The sequence below is a fragment of the Xenopus tropicalis genome, chromosome 2 (genome assembly GCF_000004195.4).
Source record: "Xenopus tropicalis strain Nigerian chromosome 2, UCB_Xtro_10.0, whole genome shotgun sequence".
Taxonomy (NCBI): domain Eukaryota; kingdom Metazoa; phylum Chordata; class Amphibia; order Anura; family Pipidae; genus Xenopus; species Xenopus tropicalis.
Window position 1 is genome coordinate 176,889,943 of NC_030678.2, and position 24,951 is coordinate 176,914,893.

Here is a 24,951-nt window from a genome sequence, read left to right on the forward strand (position 1 = left end):
CTGCCGCTCTAACAGGCTCATGTATCACCCGGCTCATGTGACCGTCTCTGCTCCCCTAACAGATGGATGGACGGGGGGCAGAGGGGTGGGCTAACGGAGAGCACAGACGGCACGCTTATGGCACAATTAAATACCGGCTACCAGCAGGGCACTGCTCTGAAGGTCGATAGGCACAGATGCCCCACTGACACATTCGTACGGCACAAACCCAACAGTTCATTTACCTGTATTAACTCTAATGTTGGCACTGAGCCCAATGGCAACAATTCCCTGTATTACACTGGGTGGTGCCAAAGGGAACAGGCCCAGTCCCATAGTGCCAGGGGCTACCTGGAAGAAGGGCTGACCATCAGTGGGGTACAAGGGGGTGTGACATTTTGGCACAATGTCAGTGTGGCCAAATGGGGATCAGGGCGACACAAATTATATTTTTTCTATGAGGCCCTATTGTACTTGTTAGCACCAAGACAAACAAAGTATAAACAGTGTACTAATAATTAGGGCCCCTGGGAGGAGGGCCCTCCTGACTTGGTTGTATGGGGCCCAATTATTACTTACGGCAGTGCAGCTTGGCCAATCCCAGCTCAGCCTTTCCCACCAAGGAGGAGCAAGTGACTAAGGGGGTTAGGTAAGGCTTGGAATGAAAGGGGGGCAACAGAAGAGGGCTGGAAAGGGGCAATAGAAGTCAGAAGGGGGTTGGAAAGGGGCAATAGAAGTCAGAAGGGGGCTGGAAAGGGGCAATAGAAGTCAGAAGGGGTCTGGAAAGGGGCAATAGAAGTCAGAAGGGGTCTGGAAAGGGACAATAGAAGTCAGAAGGGGGCTGGAAAGGGGCAATAGAAGTCAGAAGGGGGCTGGAAAGGGGCAATAGAAGTCAGAAGGGGGCTGGAAAGGGGCAATAGAAGTCAGAAGGGGGCTGGAAAGGGGCAATAGAAGTCAGAAGAGGGCTGGAAAGGGGCAACAGAAGTCAGAAGAGGGCTGGAAAGGGGCAACAGAAGTCAGAAGTGGGCTGGAAAGGGGCAATAGAAGTCAGAAGGGGGCTGGAAAGGGGCAATAGAAGTCAGAAGAGAGCTGAAAAGGGGCAAAAGAAGTGAGAAGGGGGCTGGAAAGGGGCAATAGAAGTCAGAAGAGAGCTGAAAAGGGGCAAAAGAAGTGAGAAGGGGGCTGCAATGGGGAAACTAAAGTGAGAAGGGGTCCCAAAAGGGGCAATAGAAGTAAGAAAGGGACAAGGAAAGGGCAACAGAAGTAAGGAAGGGCCTGGGAAGGGGCAACTAAAGTGAGAAAGGGTCCGAAAGGGGCAACTAAAGTGAGAAAGGGTCCGGAAGGGGCATTAAAGTTGAGAAGGGGAATGGGAGGAGAGGCAGACAGAAGAGGAAGGTGTATAGAAGGGCAGGAAAGTAAAGGGCAAGTAATGGGCAATAAGAAAGATGTGGAATGCAACAATGGGATAATAACTGGAGATGAAGGAGAGGTAGGAAGAAAGGAACTGAGCGGAACCTCAACTCATCTTTCCTAAAGGGACCCGGCACCCCCAATCTGACACCTTTATGAACATGGCTGACTGGCCCAGAACCAGTGTTGCCCCAGTTCAGACACGGTGGAATGGAGGAGGGGGGTAAATTCAGTGGCACCACGTTGGGAAAGCAAATGCCTCCCCCCAGGCAGCGGAAAATCTGCGCATTTGAATGCATTTGGCTGAACCATAAAGCGCAGGGAGAGCAGTATAATCCCCTATTCATATACATCATTATTCCCCCCCCGCTCGCCGCATTAGCCGCCCATTATATTGCATTATAGGCATTTTAATATTCTGCAAGGCTTATTTCCAGGCTCGATGGCTCCCCGAGGATATTATCCATCTACTAATCCGTGCTGGATTCGCTCTGCCATCCAACTTGGTAATTCAGCCCCTGCTGGAGCCGGGGGGTTGTTTAACTTAAGTTTTACATTTATTGTTGCCTTTAACTGTAACCCAGAGAATCAAGTCTCGGTTTAATATTTCCCATCGCTCCCCATAATGCTGCCAGTATCTTTCTGCTGCTTCTGACTCCTGAAATAATGTAGCCTTATATGCATCTACACAGGCCAGCTGCCTTCTGCTACATTGTTTCAGGAGTCAGAACCAGCTGTGAGACTACTTAGGGAACCCACAGCCCAAACACCTACGATTTAATTTTACAATTAAACTTCACTTTCCAGGCTCCTTCCAAGGTATTGATAGGTATTGATTAACCCTGCGGAGAAAATATTAACCCTTATTGCCTTTACCTTCCTGATTCTTCTTTTAATTAGTTATCTTGGAGATCAGAACCAGCAGTGCAGGGAAGGGAAAGGGACAGACACAGTGACAGTTACACATAACTATAAACCCAGTGAGAATGAGGAATGAATGGATATTGGGAGTTGTATCAGGAGTCAGAACCAGCAGTGCAGGGAAGGGAAAGGGACAGACACAGTGACAGTTACACATAACTATAAACCCAGTGAGAATGAGGAATGAATGGATATTGGGGAGTTGTATCAGGAGTCAGAACCAGCAGTGCAGGGAAGGGAAAGGGACAGACACAGTGACAGTTACACATAACTATAAACCCAGTGAGAATGAGGAATGAATGGGTATTGGGGAGTTGTATCAGGAGTCAGAACCAGCAGTGCAGGGAAGGGAAAGGGACAGACACAGTGACAGTTACACATAACTATAAACCCAGTGAGAATGAGGAATGAATGGATATTGGGGAGTTGTATCAGGAGTCAGAACCAGCAGTGCAGGGAAGGGAAAGGGACAGACACAGTGACAGTTACACATAACTATAAACCCAGTGAGAATGAGGAATGAATGGGTATTGGGGAGTTGTATCAGGAGTCAGAACCAGCAGTGCAGGGAAGGGAAAGGGACAGACACAGTGACAGTTACACATAACTATAAACCCAGTGAGAATGAGGAATGAATGGATATTGGGGAGTTGTATCAGGAGTCAGAACCAGCAGTGCAGGGAAGGGAAAGGGACAGACAGACAGGGGACTTACTTTCCTCCTTGTTTGTTGAATGCACACGCCAGGGCCACAACTTGGGAGGTGGCACGACTAATGACAGGGACGCACAGCATGGAATGAACCTCGAACCCCAACATGTTATTGAGCTGCCGGTGCTCCTCCTGGGACCAAGAACAGACATGTAGGTTAGTACACATGGACCAGTACCTTCTCTCATTGGGCCCACGGCATCTGGGACACCACATTATATGTGCAGTCTGCTACAGTGGGTACAGCGCATCACTGGCATTGGGTCTGGACATAATGATGCCATGGTTGCCAAACGGCAAGCTCAGTGTGGGCATGGAACTGACCCGTAGGTGCAACATAGAGCATTTAAAGGAGAACTAAAGTCTTATGTGAGTAAATCCGGCTCCCTGTTCTCTGTTCCTGCAATTGGAGTTGGGAGCAATAAGCACAGTTTCCCAGCACTGAACAAGTCTGTCCCTTTATCCCCATGTCTGATTCGGAGTGTTGTGTCCCTGATAAATTAAAGATTCACAGGTAGGCTCAAAACTGACATAAACAAGAATTAATGGCAATATAAATACAGGTATGGGATCCCTTATCCATAAACCCGTTATCCAGAAAGTTCCAAATTATGGAAAGGCTAACTTCCATAGACTCCATTATAAGCAAATAGTTGTAATTTTAAAAAATTATTCATTTTTCTCTGTAATAATAAAACAGTACCTGTACTTGATCCCAACTAAGATATAATTACCCCTTATTGGGGCAGAACAGCCCTATTGGGTTTATTTAATGGTTAAATGATTCCCTTTTCTCTGTAATAATAAAACAGTACCTGTACTTGATCCCAACTAAGATATAATTACCCCTTATTGGGGCAGAACAGCCCTATTGGGTTTATTTCATGGTTCAATGATTCCCTTTTCTCTGTAATAATAAAACAGTACCTGTACTTGATCCCAACTAAGATATAATTACCCCTTATTGGGGCAGAACAACCCTATTGGGTTTATTTCATGGTTACATGATTCCCTTTTCTCTGTAATAATAAAACAGTACCTGTACTTGATCCCAACTAAGATATAATTACCCCTTATTGGGGGCAGAACAGCCCTATTGGGTTTATTTCATGGTTAAATGATTCCCTTTTCTCTGTAATAATAAAACAGTACCAGTACTTGATCCCAACTAAGATATAATTACCCCTTATTGGGGCAGAACAGCCCTATTGGGTTTATTTAATGGTTAAATGATTCCCCTTTCTCTGTAATAATAAAACAGTACCTGTACTTGATCCCAACTAAGATATAATTACCCCTTATTGGGGCAGAACAGCCCTATTGGGTTTATTTAATGGTTAAATGATTCCCTTTTCTCTGTAATAATAAAACAGTACCTTGTACTTGATCCCAACTAAGATATAATTACCCCTTATTGGGGCAGAACAGCCCTATTGGGTTTATTTAATGGTTAAATGATTCCCTTTTCTCTGTAATAATAAAACAGTACCTGTTCTTGATCCCAACTAAGATATAATTACCCCTTATTGGGGGCAGAACAGCCCTATTGGGTTTATTTAATGGTTAAATGATTCCCTTTTCTCTGTAATAATAAAACAGTACCTGTACTTGATCCCAACTAAGATATAATTACCCCTTATTGGGGCAGAACAGCCCTATTGGGTTTATTTAATGGTTAAATGATTCCCTTTTCTCTGTAATAATAAAACAGTACCTGTACTTGATCCCAACTAAGATATAATTACCCTTTATTGGGGGTAATTAGCAGATTTTTAGATCCCTTATCAGGAAAACCCCAGGTCCCGAGGATTCTGGATAACAAGTCCCATACCTGTACTCACATAGGAGACAAGTTCCCCTTTAAACATACAATTGTTTGGCCAGCACGTTCCCCCGCACGGTGCCGCTATGCAGATGATTTTTATTGCCGCCATTGCGTGCTGGGTTATTCCCACCTGGTGTTTTATTATCGGCACAAATAAACACAAGCTGAACCAGCATAAAGCCAACAATACCCTGATATATAATATTATAACTATATATATATATATATATATATATATACAGTACATAGCTCTCGGCTGGCTTATGGAGGAAAGCAGGAGGGCCGCACTCACCGAACTGATATCCTGCAGGGTGATGGATTTCTTTTTGTCCACAACCTGCCCCAAATGCCCAAATGTGAGCTGCAAGATACAAAAAAAAGGGGGGGGTTACCTTTGGGGTAGAGGAAGGGGTCAAACTGCCACCGTTTTAAAAAAAAAATGTGATACCCATTTGTGAAATTATTTTTGTGATGATTCTGTATTAATCATATTATATTTTGTATGACATCATTATAATTATTAATAGTAGATTTAAGATGATTGGCTCACATGTGAGATATTGGCATGCGTGACATGTGATATATACATACGTGTACTGGCAACTCACCGGGAAGCTGATCTCTTCCTCCAGCACTTTCCCTCCAACAACCTGAAAGAAATAATATGAATTCTTGAAACAAAACTGTATATACTGTATATAGCGCCGGCACCCTATGCAGAACTGTATATACTGTATATAGCGCCGGCCCCCTATGCAGAACTATATATACTGTATATAGCACCGGCCCCCTATGCAGAACTATATATACTGTATATAGCGCCGGCCCCCTATGCAGAACTATATATACTGTATATAGCACCGGCCCCCTATGCAGAACTGTATATACTGTATATAGCGCCGGCAACCTATGCAGAACTGTATATACTGTATATAGCGCCGGCACCCTATGCAGAACTATATATACTGTATATAGCACCGGCACCCTATGCAGAACTATATATACTGTATATAGCACCGGCCCCCTATGCAGAACTGTATATACTGTATATAGCACCGGCCCCCTATGCAGAACTGTATATACTGTATATAGCGCCGGCAACCTATGCAGAACTGTATATACTGTATATAGCACCGGCCCCCTATGCAGAACTATATATACTGTATATAGCGCCGGCACCCTATGCAGAACTGTATATACTGTATATAGCGCCGGCAACCTATGCAGAACTGTATATACTGTATATAGCACCGGCCCCCTATGCAGAACTGTATATACTGTATATAGCGCCGGCACCCTATGCAGAACTATATATACTGTATATAGCGCCGGCCCCCTATGCAGAACTGTATATACTGTATATAGCACCGGCCCCCTATGCAGAACTGTATATACTGTATATAGCGCCGGCCCCCTATGCAGAACTGTATATACTGGATATAGCGCCGGCACACTATGCAGAACTATATATACTGTATATAGCGCCGGCCCCCTATGCAGAACTGTATATACTGTATATAGCGCCGGCCCCCTATGCAGAACTGTATATACTGTATATAGCGCCGGCACCCTATGCAGAACTATATATACTGTATATAGCGCCGGCACCCTATGCAGAACTATATATACTGTATATAGCGCCGGCACCCTATGCAGAACTGTATATACTGTATATAGCGCCGGCAACCTATGCAGAACTATATATACTGTATATAGAGCCGGCACCCTATGCAGAACTGTATATACTGTATATAGCGCCGGCACCCTATGCAGAACTATATATACTGTATATAGCGCCGGCGCCCTATGCAGAACTGTATATACTGTATATAGCGCCGGCACCCTATGCAGAACTATATATACTGTATATAGCGCCGGCACCCTATGCAGAACTGTATATAGCGCCGGCACCCTATGCAGAACTGTATATACTGTATATAGCGCCGGCACCCTATGTAGAACTGTATATAGCGCCGGCACCCTATGCAGAACTCTATATAGTGTATATAGCGCCGGCACCCTATGCAGAACTGTATATAGCGCCGGCACCCTATGCAGAACTGTATATAGCGCCGGCCCCCTATGCAGAACTGTATATACTGTTTATAGCGCCGGCACCCTATGCAGAACTGTATATACTGTATATAGCACCAGCACCCTATGCAAAACTGTATATACTGTATATAGTGCCGGCACCCTATGCAGAACTGTATATACTGTATATAGCACCAGCACCCTATGCAGAACTGTATATACTGTATATAGCGCCGGCGCCCTATGCAGAACTGTATATACTGTATATAGCACCAGCACCCTATGCAGAACTGTATATACTGTATATAGTGCCGGCCCCCTATGCAGAACTGTATATAGCGCCGGCACCCTATGCAGAACTATATATACTGTATATAGCGCCGGCGCCCTATGCAGAACTGTATATAGAGCCGGCGCCCTATGCAGAACTGTACAGTATATACTGTATATAGCGCCGGCACCCTATGCAGAACTGTATATACTGCCGGCACCCTATGCAGAATTGTATATACTGCATATAGCGCCGGCACCCATGGAGGCTGCAAGCCTAGGATACATACGAGTAGGGCTGGTAGGAACTACAAGAGGGCACCCATGGGGGCTGCAAGCCCAAGATATATATGAGTAGGGCTGGTAGGAACTACAAGAGGGCACCCATGGGGGCTGCAAGCCCAGGATACATACAAGTAGGGCTGGTAGGAACTACAACAGGTCCCCCATGGAGGCTGCAAGCCCAAGATATATATGAGTAGGGCTGGTAGGAACTACAAGAGGGCACCCATGGAGGCTGCAAGCCCAAGATATATATGAGTAGGGCTGGTAGGAACTACAAGAGGGCACCCATGGAGGCTGCAAGCCCAAGATATATACGAGTAGGGCTGGTAGGAACTACAAGAGGGCACCCATGGAGGCTGCAAGCCCAAGATATATACGAGTAGGGCTGGTAGGAACTACAAGAGGGCACCCATGGAGGCTGCAAGCCCAAGATATATACGAGTAGGGCTGGTAGGAACTACAAGAGGGCACCCATGGAGGCTGCAAGCCCAAGATATATACGAGTAGGGCTGGTAGGAACTACAAGAGGGCACCCAAGGAGGCTGCAAGCCCAGGATACATATGAGTAGGGCTGGTAGGAACTACAAGAGGGCACCCATGGAGGCTGCAAGCCCAGGATACATACGAGTAGGGCTGCTAGGAACTACAAGAGGGCACCCAAGTTGGCTGCAAGCCCAGGATACATACGAGTAGGGCTGGTAGGAACTACAAGAGGGCACCCATGGGGGCTGCAAGCCCAGGATACATACGAGTAGGGCTGGTAGGAACTACAAGAGGGCACCCATGAGGGCTGCAAGCCCAAGATACATACGAGTAGGGCTGGTAGGAACTACAAGAGGGCACCAATGGAGGCTGCAAGCCCAAGATATATATGAGTAGGGCTGGTAAGAACTACAAGAGGGCACCCATGGAGGCTGCAAGCCCAAGATATATACGAGTAGGGCTGGTAGGAACTACAAGAGGGCACCCATGGAGGCTGCAAGCCCAAGATATATACGAGTAGGGCTGGTAGGAACTACAAGAGGGCACCCATGGAGGCTGCAAGCCCAAGATATATACGAGTAGGGCTGGTAGGAACTACAAGAGGGCACCCATGGAGGCTGCAAGCCCAAGATATATACGAGTAGGGCTGGTAGGAACTACAAGAGGGCACCCAAGGAGGCTGCAAGCCCAGGATACATATGAGTAGGGCTGGTAGGAACTACAAGAGGGCACCCATGGAGGCTGCAAGCCCAGGATACATACGAGTAGGGCTGCTAGGAACTACAAGAGGGCACCCAAGTTGGCTGCAAGCCCAGGATACATACGAGTAGGGCTGGTAGGAACTACAAGAGGGCACCCATGGGGGCTGCAAGCCCAGGATACATACGAGTAGGGCTGGTAGGAACTACAAGAGGGCACCCATGAGGGCTGCAAGCCCAAGATACATACGAGTAGGGCTGGTAGGAACTACAAGAGGGCACCAATGGAGGCTGCAAGCCCAAGATATATATGAGTAGGGCTGGTAAGAACTACAAGAGGGCACCCATGGAGGCTGCAAGCCCAAGATATATATGAGTAGGGCTGGTAGGAACTACAAGAGGGCACCCATGGAGGCTGCAAGCCCAAGATATATATGACTAAGGCTGGTAGGAACTACAAGAGGGCACCCATGGAGGCTGCAAGCCCAAGATATATACGAGTAGGGCTGGTAGGAACTACAAGAGGGCACCCATGGAGGCTGCAAGCCCAAGATATATACGAGTAGGGCTGGTAGGAACTACAAGAGGGCACCCATGGAGGCTGCAAGCCCAAGATATATACGAGTAGGGCTGGTAGGAACTACAAGAGGGCACCCATGGAGGCTGCAAGCCCAAGATACATACGAGTAGGGCTGGTAGGAACTACAAGAGGGCACCCATGGAGGCTGCAAGCCCAAGATATATACGAGTAGGGCTGGTAGGAACTACAAGAGGGCACCCATGAGGGCTGCAAGCCCAAGATACATACGAGTAGGGCTGGTAGGAACTACAACATGTCCCCCATGGAGGCTGCAAGCCCAAGATATATACGAGTAGGGCTGGTAGGAACTACAAGAGGGCACCCATGGAGGCTGCAAGCCCAAGATACATATGAGTAGGGCTGGTAGGAACTACAAGAGGGCACCCATGGAGGCTGCAAGCCCAAGATACATATGAGTAGGGCTGGTAGGAACTACAAGAGGGCACCCATGGAGGCTGCAAGCCCAAGATACATATGAGTAGGGCTGGTAGGAACTACAAGAGGGCACCCATGGGGGCTGCAAGCCCAGGATACATATGAGTAGGGCTGGTAGGAACTACAAGAGGGCACCCAAGGAGGCTGCAAGCCCAGGATACATATGAGTAGGGCTGGTAGGAACTACAAGAGGGCACCCATGGAGGCTGCAAGCCCAGGATACATACGAGTAGGGCTGCTAGGAACTACAAGAGGGCACCCAAGTTGGCTGCAAGCCCAGGATACATACGAGTAGGGCTGGTAGGAACTACAAGAGGGCACCCATGGGGGCTGCAAGCCCAAGATACATATGAGTAGGGCTGGTAGGAACTACAAGAGGGCACCCATGGGGGCTGCAAGCCCAAGATACATATGAGTAGGGCTGATAAATACACACAGTCTGTAGTAGTTCAGGAATATACAGATTAAAGGGAAAGGTGAAAACGACTGTCTCTCGTCTCTCTGACAAGCTCTCTCGCAGCGCAGCAAATCGCGCGTTTGTAGCGGCATCTGTGACCATTCGCTGAGTGATTTACACCCCGGGGCAAAACACATTTTTCTCCACCAAGTGGAATGACTTGCCGGCTCGTCACAGCCTGTGAGTGTCTCCGGATAAATGCGGCAGGGCTGCCCGCCAAGCGCCGAGCGACTCCTCTCCTAATGAGCATCTGATTGTCACTTACACCCGCGCTGAGTCGGGAGGCAGGGGAAGCGTCAGCAGCACAGATTTACATCTCCCAAATATCCCCGAGTAGCAGGGAAATAATCACTAAATAAACAGATCTATTTCCAGCCGCCTGGCACCGGCACATCCAGTTAACCCCTTGTGTTCCTAACGGGCCTTCAGCTTGGGCCCCCTTAGCCCATAACAAGGTTACAGATATATAGAAACATTGGGGTAACAGTCACCCCGCTATAGTTCCAGGGGTACCCAGGGCACAAATAAGCACTCACCCCAAATCCCCCCCTAACTGGCCTTCAGGCTGGGCCCCCTTAGCCCATAACAAGGTTACAGATATATAGAAACATTGGGGTAACAGTCACCCCGCTATAGTTCCAGGGGTACCCAGGGCACAAATAAGCACTCACCCCAAATCCCCCCCCTAACTGGCCTTCAGGCTGGGCCCCCTTAGCCCATAATAAGGTTACAGATATATAGAAACATTGGGGTAACAGTCACCCCGCTATAGTTCCAGGGGTACCCAGGGCACAAATAAGCACTCACCCCAAATCCCCCCTAACTAGCCTTCAGGCTGGGCCCCCTTAGCCCATAACAAGGTTACAGATATATAGAAACATTGGGGGAACAGTCACCCCGCTATAGTTCCAGGGGTACCCAGGGCACAAATAAGCACTCACCCCTAATCCCCCCCTAACTGGCCTTCAGGCTGGGCCCCCTTAGCCCATAACAAGGTTACAGATATATAGAAACATTGGGGTAACAGTCACCCCGCTATAGTTCCAGGGGTACCCAGGGCACAAATAAGCACTCACCCCAAATCCCCCCCTAACTAGCCTTCAGGCTGGGCCCCCTTAGCCCATAACAAGGTTACAGATATATAGAAACATTGGGGTAACAGTCACCCCGCTATAGTTCCAGGGGTACCAGGGGCACAAATAAGCACTCACCCCAAATCCCCCCCTAACTGGCCTTCAGGCTGGGCCCCCTTAGCCCATAACAAGGTTACAGATATATAGAAACATTGGGGTAACAGTCACCCCGCTATAGTTCCAGGGGTACCCAGGGCACAAATAAGCACTCACCCCAAATCCCCCCCTAACTGGCCTTCAGGCTGGGCCCCCTTAGCCCATAACAAGGTTACAGATATATAGAAACATTGGGGGAACAGTCACCCTGCTATAGTTCCAGGGGTACCCAGGGCACAAATAAGCACTCACCCCAAATCCCCCCTAACTGGCCTTCAGGCTGGGCCCCCTTAGCCCATAAAAAGGTTACAGATATATAGAAACATTGGGGTAACAGTCACCCCGCTATAGTTCCAGGGGTACCCAGGGCACAAATAAGCACTCACCCCAAATCCCCCCTAACTGGCCTTCAGGCTGGGCCCCCTTAGCCCATAACAAGGTTACAGATATATAGAAACATTGGGGTAACAGTCACCCCGCTATAGTTCCAGGGGTACCCAGGGCACAAATAAGCACTCACCCCAAATCCCCCCTAACTGGCCTTCAGGCTGGGCCCCCTTAGCCCATAACAAGGTTACAGATATATAGAAACATTGGGGTAACAGTTACCCCGCTATAGTTCCAGGGGTACACAGGGCACCTTCCGGGTGTATCTAGAAGTTAAAAAATACTTTCTCCCCACAGTTCCAGGCCCTGCATTTCAGGATGATTTAGGCCTGATATCCTATATTTCCATATGCTGTGTAATCTTATGTTGCCGGCCAATGAGGCGCAACATAAGATTACACAGTAGGGACCAATCGGAAAGTGCAGAACTTTCCCAGAGCAGCTGCAGTATCAATGTCACTGGCTCCTTGACCCGACGTAATGGCCCGCTCCCCCAGAAGCAATTGCCCCGGCTGTAGGGAATTCAGATGGAGATGTCGGCTTGATTGGAAACTAACACTGACGAATGGCTTGAGTTAATTGGCTGATGCTAATGATGCCTGATTAAAGTACACACGCGTCTGATAGAGATAAAAGGATTTTAGCTTTAGGGACATCAAGGCTGGAAAGAGCAATGAGTTCAGGTTGAAGCTACAAAGATGCGCGAAGCTCTTGCCTTTGCCCCATTGGATTCTTGATGGGAATAATGTATATATATTTGATGGGTTTATAGAAGGGCCATGGGGAACCTTATTAAAGGGAAAGTACGTGGCTTTATACACAACTCTGTTCCAGAAGGTTCTAGGTATTGTGTCTAACGCCCCTCAGTCCCGTTACTTTACAAATTAACAGATGTTCCCCAGTTGTTGGGCTGCAGACCCTTGGGGCAATAACTGTGGGGTAAAACCCCCACTATTGCTTTGGCCAGGGCATTTACCCCTGATCAGGCGAAAAGCAACTTCCAAACCACAGCTGGGCTTGCACAGGGTTGGGATGGGCTGATGGGAGAGTCCTCTGATCCCCAGAACAACTAATGGCGCCAGTACCTACCTACCAGAACAACTAATGGCACCAGTACTTACCTACCAGAACAACTAATGGCGCCAGTACTTACCTACCAGAACAACTAATGGCGCCAGTACTTACCTGACAGAACAACTGGTGACTGTCCTCGGACACCAGCAGGAGGCAGCAGCAGGGCGACTGAGTTTGCTGTTCCAACTACAAGACAAAAAGAAGAGTCAGAGTCAGAAACACGTATGTATCAGTAGGAGTCCATATGTAGTGGACAAGTTAAGGGTAAGTTTGCCTAAAAATTCAATTTTACGAAAATGTAAGGCCCTCCAGCTGTTTCTCAACACCAAGTGCCCCAGTGGCAGAACTACCCCCCCCAACTGCTCAACAATGGCAGCCTGGAGCTCTCAGTACTACCCTATTAGTTGTGCAACTATCACAGATGGAGGCTGGACCTCTCAGTACTACCCTATTAGTTGTGCAACTATCACAGATGGAGGCTGGACCTCTCAGTACTACCCTATTAGTTGTGCAACTATCACAGATGGAGGCTGGACCTCTCAGTACTACCCTATTAGTTGTGCAACTATCACAGATGGAGGCTGGACCTCTCAGTACTACCCTATTAGTTGTGCAACTATCACAGATGGAGGCTGGACCTCTCAGTACTACCCTATTAGTTGTGCAACTATCACAGATGGAGGCTGGAGCTCTCAGTACTACCCTATTAGTTGTGCAACTATCACAGATGGAGGCTGGAGCTCTCAGTACTACCCTATTAGTTGTGCAACTATCACAGATGGAGGCTGGACCTCTCAGTACAACCCTATTAGTTGTGCAACTATCACAGATGGAGGCTGGACCTCTCAGTACTACCCTATTAGTTGTGCAACCTTGGCAGATGGAGGCTGGAAATATCTGTACTACTCTATTAGCTGCACCCCCATGGCAGATGGAGGCTGGAAATATCTGTACTACTCTATTAGCTGCACCCCCATGGCAGATGGAGGCTGGAAATATCTGTACTACTCTATTAGCTGCACCCCTATGGCAGATGGAGGCTGGACATCTCTGTACTACTCTATTAGCTGCACCCCCATGGCAGATGGAGGCTGGAAATATCTGTACTACTCTATTAGCTGCACCCCCATGGCAGATGGAGGCTGGAAATATCTGTACTACTCTATTAGCTGCACCCCTATGGCAGATGGAGGCTGGACATCTCTGTACTACTCTATTAGCTGCACCCCCATGGGAGATGAAGGCTGGACACCTCTGTACTACTCTATTAGCTGCACCCCCATGGCAGATGAAGGCTGGACACCTCTGTACTACTCTATTAGCTGCACCCCCATGGCAGATGGAGGCTGGACATCTCTGTACTACCCTATTAGCCACAGAAAGTGCCCCTGTTGCCCGATGCAGCACATTTACCAGGTTCCGCCTCCCTTCTGTATTCTAGAGAGGTTTGTTCCCATTATAAAGTCTTTTCTCATTACAGAAACTCAATTAAAATCCTGTTAGATGCAGAACAAGTTAATGATGCTGATTATACATGTCCTGATGCTCTCTATATGGCTCTCCGTGCCCAAGGAAATCAATCAATCATGAAGCCCATAGGCAGGGAGGCCGAGTCAAGGCAAAGGGAGGCCACACTGCAGCGCCCTGAGAAGCAATAATTAAAGTTCAATGCCTCTGAAAGATACATCAAGGGATAATACCCCCTAGTATGGTGCAGAGTGAAATGTCCATGTTTGATTCAGTAGGCTTCCTATCAGTAACCATAACAACAGAACTCCTCCACTTTCTTGTGTTCTTATTGGTGGAGCTGTCTGTCCATATGATCAGAACCACAGAAAGGCAGCCACACAGTGTATGGTCCCTAATAAGTCATAGGTCCCCTCTGCCTATGGGCCAAAGGGACAAATATCAATGGAAACCAAGTACGACCAAGGTCCAGGTATGGTGGCCTTGTGCCTCCCTTTCTACGGTGGCCTGTATGTTCATAAGACTCTTGCCAAAGCCTTTCAGTCATCATATTGGCTGAGACTTCCCAGCGACAGAGACCTGTTTATGGATCAGATGGCTTGAGAGAAAAATCTGATGAGTTGCCTGGCTAATTAAACACCATCTGTGGCCGACTGGAGGGCTGCTGTGCGTCTGAGCCAGATACATAGATTCCGGATAAATGCCAGGAACAATCACAGCACTGAAACACTATAGGCATTAATAACGGAACCAATAACTGCAACTGTCAGAGCGGCTCAACCCAACGTTACTCAGTTGTTACTGGGCTACAAATCCCACAATAATGTAACATATAATGAAGCTTGGGGCATGCTGGGAGCTGTAGTCCAGCAACATCAGGGCTGTATTCTTAAAGCAATATTGCCCAATAAAACTTTCCCCCAAATCCCCACAGCCAGCGACTGCTTTAACATGCGAAAAATCCTCCAATGAGAATCCCAGCTGATGTGAGTAAATCCGGCTCCCTGTTCTCTGTTCCTGCAATTGGAGTTGGGAGCAATAAGCACAGTTTCCCAGCACTGAACAAGTCTGTCCCTTTATCCCCATGTCTGATTCCTGTGCCATATAATGAGGGGAGAAAATGCCATCATTATCTCTATATGTAAGGTACCAGCAAGGGGCCTGACACAGTGCTGGGAATCAGCATTCTCACTGGGCAGTTCTTTTGCATTTATAATCAACTTATTTATCAGTACAATTCTCATTGGGGAATTTCCTTGCATCTATAATGATGGTTTTTGGCAACTTCTATAGCAACACTAGGGGGCGCCGTGGGGCAGCATCATGGCTGGGTTTATATCCCCTTTAATGTTATCGTTTTCCAGTAAATTTTGGGTCCTCGGCTTCTGGATAAGGGGAGGCAGCAATTGATAGAATTTTAACTATAAACCCATTAGAAAGACATTTTCCTGCGTGGCCTTTAACAAGCCGGTTGATCCTGAGCTGAAGCGGGGAGAGTGGAGTCGGCAGCCTACGGCAATCTCAGGTGAATAGCAGCAAATTACCCTAATTGCCTCCATCCTGCCTCAGCGGGGCCCGGCCTGCTTTCTAATCCCCCAGATATTAATTCTGCTTTATGTAGAAAAGAATGGAATAAAAGAGCACCGAGCGGCGGGGAACGTAACTGACTCGAGGCAGCGAAGGGAAGGAGCTACAGGTCGGCTCCGGCACATAAAGCCTTCCCGCCGGGGCGAGGAACCTTCTAGAATAATAGCTGTTTTATGGCTTTGTGCGAGGGAACAAAGGCCGGATTTATGCTTTATTAAGGGGACGGTCCAAGGTTTTGTCTAAGCGATTTACCTTTGGTCTAAAAGCTCATTTAGTCTCGGATTATTAGAGAAATACAAGGAAAGCGTTTTTACATAATGAGACTTTTTATGGTCAGTGACTTATTCACAATTGAAGATACTGCGACGGCAACGGGAGGATCATAATCTAAAGAAAAGAACATTGCTTTGTGGGTCCCCGTGTAAATCTGTAATATACACAGCTGAGCGGCAGTGATATCACAAGCGGCACTTTGGCTCAGTCATGTATTCATTTCTATGGGAAACTGGGCATGCTGGGATATAAACCCAGCCATGATGCTGCCCCACGGCGCCCCCTAGTGTTGCTATAGAAGCTGCCAAAAACCATCATTATAGATGCAAGGAAATTCCCCAATGAGAATTGTACTGATAAATAAGTTGATTATAAATGCAAAAGAACTGCCCAGTGAGAATGCTGATTCCCAGCACTGTGTCAGGCCCCTTGCTGGTACCTTACATATAGAGATAATGATGGCATTTTCTCCCCTCATTATATGGCACAGGAATCAGACATGGGGATAAAGGGACAGACTTGTTTGGTTGGTGTCATGGCGGGGTATGATTGGGGACACGGCGGGGTATGATTGGGGACACGGCGGGGTATGATTGGGGACACGGCGGGGTATGATTGGGGACATTGCGGGGTATGATTGTACCGGGAGTCCCAGTTGCCAAGGGGCAACCCTACAGAACCTGACAGATAGACAAGGGCAAGTCCAGCGACTGCAGGCAGATACACGTGTAGGGGTGGGGGCGGGGTATGATTGGGGACATGGCGGGGTATGATTGGGGACATGGCGGGGTATGATTGGGGACATGGCGGGGTATGATTGTGGGTCCCACGGAGGGTACCGGGAGTCCCAGTTGCCAAGGGGCAACCCAACAGAACCTGACAGATAGACAAGGGCAAGTCCAGCGACTGCAGGCAGATACACGTGTAGGGGTAGAAAGGGTTACTGCGCCGCTCATATGCGGTTTTGCCCCATGATTAGGGTATGATAGGGGACATGGCGGGGTATGATTGGGGACATGGCGGGGTATGATTGGGGACATGATTAGGGTATGATAGGGGACATGGTGGGGTATGATTGGGGACATGGCGGGGTATGATTGGGGACATGATTAGGGTATGATTGGAGACATGATTAGGGTATGATTGGGGACATGATTAGGGTATGATTGGGGACATGATTAGGGTATGATTGGGGACATGGCGGGGTATGATTGGGGACATGATTAGGGTATGATTGGAGACATGATTAGGGTATGATTGGGGACATGATTAGGGTATGATTGGGGACATGGCGGGGAATGATCGGGGAATGATTGGGAACATGATTAGGGTATGATAGGGGATATGGCGGGGAATGATTGGGGACATGATTAGGGTATGATAGGGGACATGGCGGGGTATGATTGGGGACATGGCGGGGTATGATTGGGGACATGGGGGGGTATGATTGGGGACATGGCGGGGTATGATTGGGGACATGATTGGAGTATAATTGGGTTCATGGTACGGTATGATTGGGGTATGATTTGGGATATAATTGGGGTATGATTGGGGTCATAGTGGGATATGATTGGGGACATGATTGGGGTATAATTGGAATATGATTGGGGACATAATTGGGGTATGATTTGTGTCATGGTGGGGTATGATTGGGGACATAATTGGGGTATGATTTGTGTCATGGTGGGGTATAATTGGGGACATAATTGGGGTATGATTTGTGTCATGGTGGGGTATGATTGGGGACACAATTGGGGTATGATTAGGGACATGGTGGGGTATGAATAAGGACATGATTGGGGTATAATTGGAATATGATTGGGGACATAATTGGGGTATGATTGGGGTCATGGTGGGGTATGATTGGGACGTGACTGGGGTATGATTGGGGTCATGGTGGGGTATGATTGGGACGTGACTGGGGTATGATTGGGGTCATGGTGGGGTATGATTGGGACGTGACTGGGGTATGATTGGGGTCATGGTGGGGTATGATTGGGACGTGACTGGGGTATGATTGGGGTCATGGTGGGGTATGATTTGGGATATAATTGGGGTATGATTGGGGTCATAAGGGGGTATGGCACCTAATATAATTACTATAACTAGTGCAGTATCGCAGGCAATGATATGAGATTTCTCCCTTTATCCCAAACAAACATAACCGGCCCTCACCTGCACCGTCAGGTCTCCAAATGCAAAAAAGCGTCGGCTAAAGCCCAACAGAACCCTCTGTTTCCTACGAGGAGCCTTCAGCAGAACAAAAAGACCAACCCAAAAGCAAAATTCAGATCAATTTACTCAAAAGATCTAAAATATCTGAGAAAAATGAAACCTTCAGACAGCCTTTCCCCTCCGGGGCCGTGTAGCAGCCACCCCGGCACCTGGGGCAAGTAAGCCTGGGGCAAGCACCAGGGGCAAGTAAGCCTGGGGCAAGCAAGCCTGGGGAAAGTAAGCCTGGGGCAAGCAAGCCTGGGGCAAGCAAGCCTGGGGCAAGCAAGCCAGGGGCAAGTAAGCCTGGGGCAAGTAAGCCAGGGGCAAGCAAGCCAGGGGCAAGCAAGCCTGGGGCAACGTTACAGGTACACAGTCTGTAAGTGGGTCCCACGGAGGGTACCGGGAGTCCCAGTTGCCAAGGGGCAACCCAACAGAACCTGACAGATAGACTGCAGGCAGATACAGTATATATATACACACATGTAGGGGTAGAAAGGGTTACTGCGCCGCTCGTATGCGGTTTCGCCCCAATCCTATGATTACAAATCTCCGTGTTCTCTTTGAGGCGCCATTTGAATGTTCCTGAAAGCGGCTCGGGGCGCACAAAGCCGCTCTGAATGGCTCCAATCAGCAGGTTCTGCTTATTTATTATCATTTTGTGTAAGAGACTTTCAATTCCACTCGCTAAAGAATCCTAAAGCGCCGGGGTAATTGTTAAATTACAGGGAGGCGAGTGTCGCCGCGCTCTCCGTAGAACACAATGGCGAGCCGCATTGTCCTCGGCCGGGGGAGATAAATATAATCAGGGTTCGGCAGGCTCTGTAAGTGAATGGGCTACGTGCTCCTCATTCAGGTTTAACTCTTCCGCGGGGAAATAGCACCGGATTTATGGCTTCACCCCAACCTGAAACAGGGTGCCAATAACATTAAGCACTGACCCATTTGGGCCCACCAGGGATGCCGTACCCCCAAGGAGCCCCCCCATTCCCTCCCCTGAGCTTCATCTTTAAGTTAACTGAAACCCCCATATGTAATAAAAGGCACTAAGTTTGCCCAGGAGCAGTAACCCATAGCAACCAATAAGATGTTTGCTTTTAAACAGGTGACCACTAAATGCTTCTTTCTGAATGGTTGCTATAGGTTACTGCTCCTGGGCAAACTTAGTGCCTTTTATTACATTATATTTTATATATTATTTTATTACATTATAGGACAATTCTAAGCAACTTTTCAGTTGGTCTTCGTTTTCTTTTTTTTTTTGCCTTATTTATTTAATATTTGCCTTCTTCTGCCTCTTTGCAGCTTTCAAATGGGGGTCACTGACCCCGGCAGCAAAACCCTATTGCTCTGTAAGGCTCCAGTTTTATTGTTATTGTTACTTTTTATTACTTTTCTTTCTGTTTAGGCCCTCCTATAAATATTCCAGTCTTACATTCGAACCAATGCCTGGTCACTAAGGTAATTAGGACCCTAGCAACCAGATAGCCGCTGAAATTCCAAACTGGAGAGCTGCTGAACAAAATTCAAAGACTGCAAATAATAAAAATGAAGACCAATTGCAAATTCTCTCAGAATGTCACTCTCTACATCATACTAATTAGGGTGACCAACCCCTTTCAGGATAATGGAGTTTGCAGCAAGAATGAATCTGTAAGTGACACTAGGGGAAAGGAAGGGACAGTAAGTGAATAAGGGGCTGTGTATTTCTATATCCGTCCCAGTAGCACAATTACCCCCCATTACCCCTAACCCTGCAAACTGAAGTAATACAATTAACTCTTTGCTTTCTGGTGGCAGCCATTATAGCAGCAGTGTTTATTGACTGTAAATGAGTGAATATAGTCGGACACATGGCGCCTGGATCTGACACAGACCTTCCCATGCATAAATACAGGTATGGGATCCGTTATCCGGAAACCCGTTATCCAGAAAGCTCTGAATTACGGAAAGGCCATCTCCCATAGACTCCATTATTAACAAATAATTCAGATTTTTTAAATTGATTTCCTTTTTCTCTGTAAAAATACAACAGTACCTGTACTTGATCCCAACTAAGATATAATTACCCCTTATTGGGGCAGAACAGCCCTATTGGGTTTATTTCATGGTTAAATGATTCCCTTTTCTCTGTAATAATAAAACGGTACCTGTACTTGATCCCAACTAAGATATAATTACCCCTTATTGGGGGCAGAACAGCCCTATTGGGTTTATTTAATGGTTAAATGATTCCCTTTTCTCTGTAATAATAAAACAGTACCTGTACTTGATCCCAACTAAGATATAATTACCCCTTATTGGGGGCAGAACAGCCCTATTAGGTTTAACTAATGTTTTATTGTTTTTTTGATAGACTTAAGGTATGGAGATCCAAATTATGGAAAGACCCCTTATCCAGAATACCCTTGGTCCCAAGCATTCTGGATAACGGGTCCTACACCTGTACTACATTAAAGGGGAAGTTCAACACAGAGAAGCTTATTAATGAGAGTAACTGCTCCACCTCTACATGCGCATTGCCCGGCCTGGCAGTATTTTTGGCCCAGTAACACTAGCCCAGTGAGTGCAGAAGTGGCCAAGACACCCCAGGATGATTACATGGGGGCATTAATGGCAGCTGGACTCTGGGACAGCCTGGCCTGGGAGTTACAGTTCAGCTGGGAGTGCAGGAGATGCCAAATGAGACATAATGTGCAGGTAGTTGGTATAATCACTGGGTTTGCCCCCTCCATCTGCTTTCAGTGCGGAATAAAGAGCAAGTCGGAGCCTGGCACAGTGGGGCGCAGTGTAAATGAAGGGGAGACAATGTGGGGGCGTTTAGGCGCAGTCAGCGCTCTGGAACGTGTCATTATGTACAACTGCGGCTGCTTCAGTCATAACTACATGGGGCTCCGACTCCAGCAGGAACTGACTGTTACAGGCACAAACAGTACGGTGGGAGGGAGAGCCAAACATCCCATTATCCCTGCCCCAGTCCGAGACTTCCCATAAACACAAGCAGTGCAGGAATGGCTGCCCCCGGGGTATTTATATAAACCAGTGCTGTCCAACTGGCGGCCCGCCTCTGTGTGGCCCCCCCACCTGTCTGGCTGCTGTGACTGCTTACCTTTGAGTAAGCTTTAAATGGTATCAGTACTGAGATTAACTGCCCCCCTGCATGGTTCTCACCTCAGATTCAGGCTGTAATCCCTCTGTATTGTTTAAATATGTAATCCCCTGTACTGTTCACACCTTTTAATACCTGCATTGTTCCCCCCCTGCAGTGTTCACACCTCAGGCTCAGACTGTAATCACCCCCATTGTTCACTTCTTCACACCTCAGACATAGGTACTGTAGGCAGAGTATGGCACATACAGGCAGCATAGGGCAGGTAGAGTATGGCACACACAGGCAGCATAGGTAAGGAAGGGTATGGCACACACAGGCAGGGTAGGGCAGGCAGAGTATGGCACACACAGGCAGGGGATGGCAGGCAGAGTATGGCACACACAGTCAGGGTAGGACAGGCAGAGTATGGCATACACAGGCAGGGTAGGGCAGGCAGAGTATGGCACACACAGTCAGGGTAGGGCAGGCAGAGTATGGCACACACAGTCAGGGTAGGGCAGGCAGAGTATGGCACACACAGGCAGGGAAGGGCAGGCAGAGTATGGCACACACAGGCAGGGTAGGGCAGGCAGAGTATGGCACACACAGGCAGGGAAGGGCAGGCAGAGTATGGCACACACAGTCAGGGTAGGACAGGCAGAGTATGGCACACACAGGCAGGGTAGGGCAGGCAGAGTATGGCACACACAGGCAGGGTAGGGCAGGCAGAGTATGGCACACACAGGCAGGGTAGGGCAGGCAGAGTATGGCACACAGAGGCAGCATAGAGAAGGCAGAGTATGGCACACACAGGCAGGGTAGGACAGGCAGAGTATGGCACACACAGACAGCATAGGACAGGCAGAGTGCTGCCTGTGTGTGCCATACTCTGCTTGCCCTATGCTGCTTGTGGGAGGTGAACCTGGCAGGGGTTTGTTGTGGGAGTTTGTTAGCAGTTGGAAATAGCCATTAAATGGTCCCTAAGGTGTGTAATTATGTACTGGGGGTTGCTCTGCTATCCACAGGGGAGGAGGAGGCATATGGAATTTAAGGGTATATCTTAATATGACATAATTCTTTCACATATGAATGATGGTTGATATCCCCACAGTAAGGACCAAGCATTTGGGATTTTGCTGTGCTACCACCATTGTGATAAAATAGGTGTGGTTTGAAGTGGGTGTGGTTTCAAAAAGGGGAGTGGTCAAAACTGGCTTCCATTAGCGGCCCTCCACCATGTATGCTAGAGAAATTCCGTCCCTCGGCACCGTAGAAGTTGGACAGCACTGATATAAACTATAGTAGGGTTTCTGTAGCAAACACCCCAGCTGTACCGGTGCAGGAATGGCTGCCCCCGGGGCTACACAGCGGGGTATTTATATAAACTATAGTAGGGTTTCTGTAGCAAACACCCCAGCTGTACCAGTGCAGGAATGGCTGCCCCGGGGCTACACAGCGGGGTATTTATATAAACTATAGTAGGGTTTCTGTAGCAAACACCCCAGCTGTACCGGTGCAGGAATGGCTGCCCCCGGGGCTACACAGCGGGGTATTTATATAAACTATAGTAGGGTTTCTGTAGCAAACACCCCAGCTGTACCAGTGCAGGAATGGCTGCCCCCGGGGCTACACAGCGGGGTATTTATATAAACTATAGTAGGGTTTCTGTAGCAAACACCCCAGCTGTACCAGTGCAGGAATGGCTGCCCCCGGGGCTACACAGCGGGGTATTTATATAAACTATAGTAGGGTTTCTGTAGCAAACACCCCAGCTGTACCAGTGCAGGAATGGCTGCCCCCGGGGCTACACAGCGGGGTATTTATATAAACTATAGTAGGGTTTCTGTAGCAAACACCCCAGCTGTACCAGTGCAGGAACGGCTGCCCCCGGGGCTACACAACGGGGTATTTATATAAACTATAGTAGGGTTTCTGTAGCAAACACCCCAGCTGTACCAGTGCAGGAACGGCTGCCCCCGGGGCTACACAACGGGGTATTTATATAAACTATAGTAGGGTTTCTGTAGCAAACACCCCAGCTGTACCGGTGCAGGAATGGCTGCCCCCGGGGCTACACAGCGGGGTATTTATATAAACTATAGTAGGGTTTCTGTAGCAAACACCTCAGCTGTACCAGTGCAGGAATGGCTGCCCCCGGGGCTACACAGCGGGGTATTTATATAAACTATAGTAGGGTTTCTGTAGCAAACACCCCAGCTGTACCGGTGCAGGAATGGCTGCCCCCGGGGCTACACAGCGGGGTATTTATATAAACTATAGTAGGGTTTCTGTAGCAAACACCTCAGCTGTACCAGTGCAGGAATGGCTGCCCCCGGGGCTACACAGCGGGGTATTTATATAAACTATAGTAGGGTTTCTGTAGCAAACACCCCAGCTGTACCGGTGCAGGAACGGCTGCCCCCGGGGCTACACAGCGGGGTATTTATATAAACTATAGTAGGGTTTCTGTAGCAAACACCCCAGCTGTACCGGTGCAGGAATGGCTGCCCCCGGGGCTACACAGCGGGGTATTTATATAAACTATAGTAGTGTTTCTGTAGCAAACACCCCAGCTGTACCGGTGCAGGAATGGCTGCCCCCGGGGCTACACAGCGGGGTATTTATATAAACTATAGTAGGGTTTCTGTAGCAAACACCCCAGCTGTACCGGTGCAGGAATGGCTGCCCCCGGGGCTACACAGCGGGGTATTTATATAAACTATAGTAGGGTTTCTGTAGCAAACACCCCAGCTGTACCGGTGCAGGAACGGCTGCCCCCGGGGCTACACAGCGGGGTATTTATATAAACTATAGTAGGGTTTCTGTAGCAAACACCCCAGCTGTACCGGTGCAGGAATGGCTGCCCCCGGGGCTACACAGCGGGGTATTTATATAAACTATAGTAGGGTTTCTGTAGCAAACACCCCAGCTGTACCAGTGCAGGAATGGCTGCCCCCGGGGCTACACAGCGGGGTATTTATATAAACTATAGTAGGGTTTCTGTAGCAAACACCCCAGCTGTACCAGTGCAGGAATGGCTGCCCCCGGGGCTACACAGCGGGGTATTTATATAAACTATAGTAGGGTTTCTGTAGCAAACACCCCAGCTGTACCGGTGCAGGAATGGCTGCCCCCGGGGCTACACAGCGGGGTATTTATATAAACTATAGTAGGGTTTCTGTAGCAAACACCCCAGCTGTACCAGTGCAGGAATGGCTGCCCCCGGGGCTACACAGCGGGGTATTTATATAAACTATAGTAGGGTTTCTGTAGCAAACACCCCAGCTGTACCAGTGCAGGAATGGCTGCCCCCGGGGCTACACAGCGGGGTATTTATATAAACTATAGTAGGGTTTCTGTAGCAAACACCCCAGCTGTACCGGTGCAGGAACGGCTGCCCCCGGGGCTACACAGCGGGGTATTTATATAAACTATAGTAGGGTTTCTGTAGCAAACACCCCAGCTGTACCGGTGCAGGAATGGCTGCCCCCGGGGCTACACAGCGGGGTATTTATATAAACTATAGTAGGGTTTCTGTAGCAAAC

The 24,951-nt window shown here is 48.3% G+C and overlaps 1 protein-coding gene across 4 annotated transcripts in view; it reads right to left on the bottom strand.

The window, feature by feature from the left end:
- Positions 1–24,951, bottom strand: part of pde2a (phosphodiesterase 2A) — a 267,569-nt gene that overhangs the window by 27,653 nt on the left and 214,965 nt on the right. For all 4 annotated transcript variants that reach the window (XM_031896136.1, NM_001079139.1, XM_031896137.1 and 1 more), the window contains 4 exon segments: positions 12,889–12,963; positions 5,454–5,495; positions 5,138–5,206; positions 3,025–3,152 (listed from right to left, as the gene is read on the bottom strand). In XM_031896136.1, coding sequence (XP_031751996.1) covers positions 3,025–3,152; positions 5,138–5,206; positions 5,454–5,495; positions 12,889–12,963 — 314 coding nt within the window.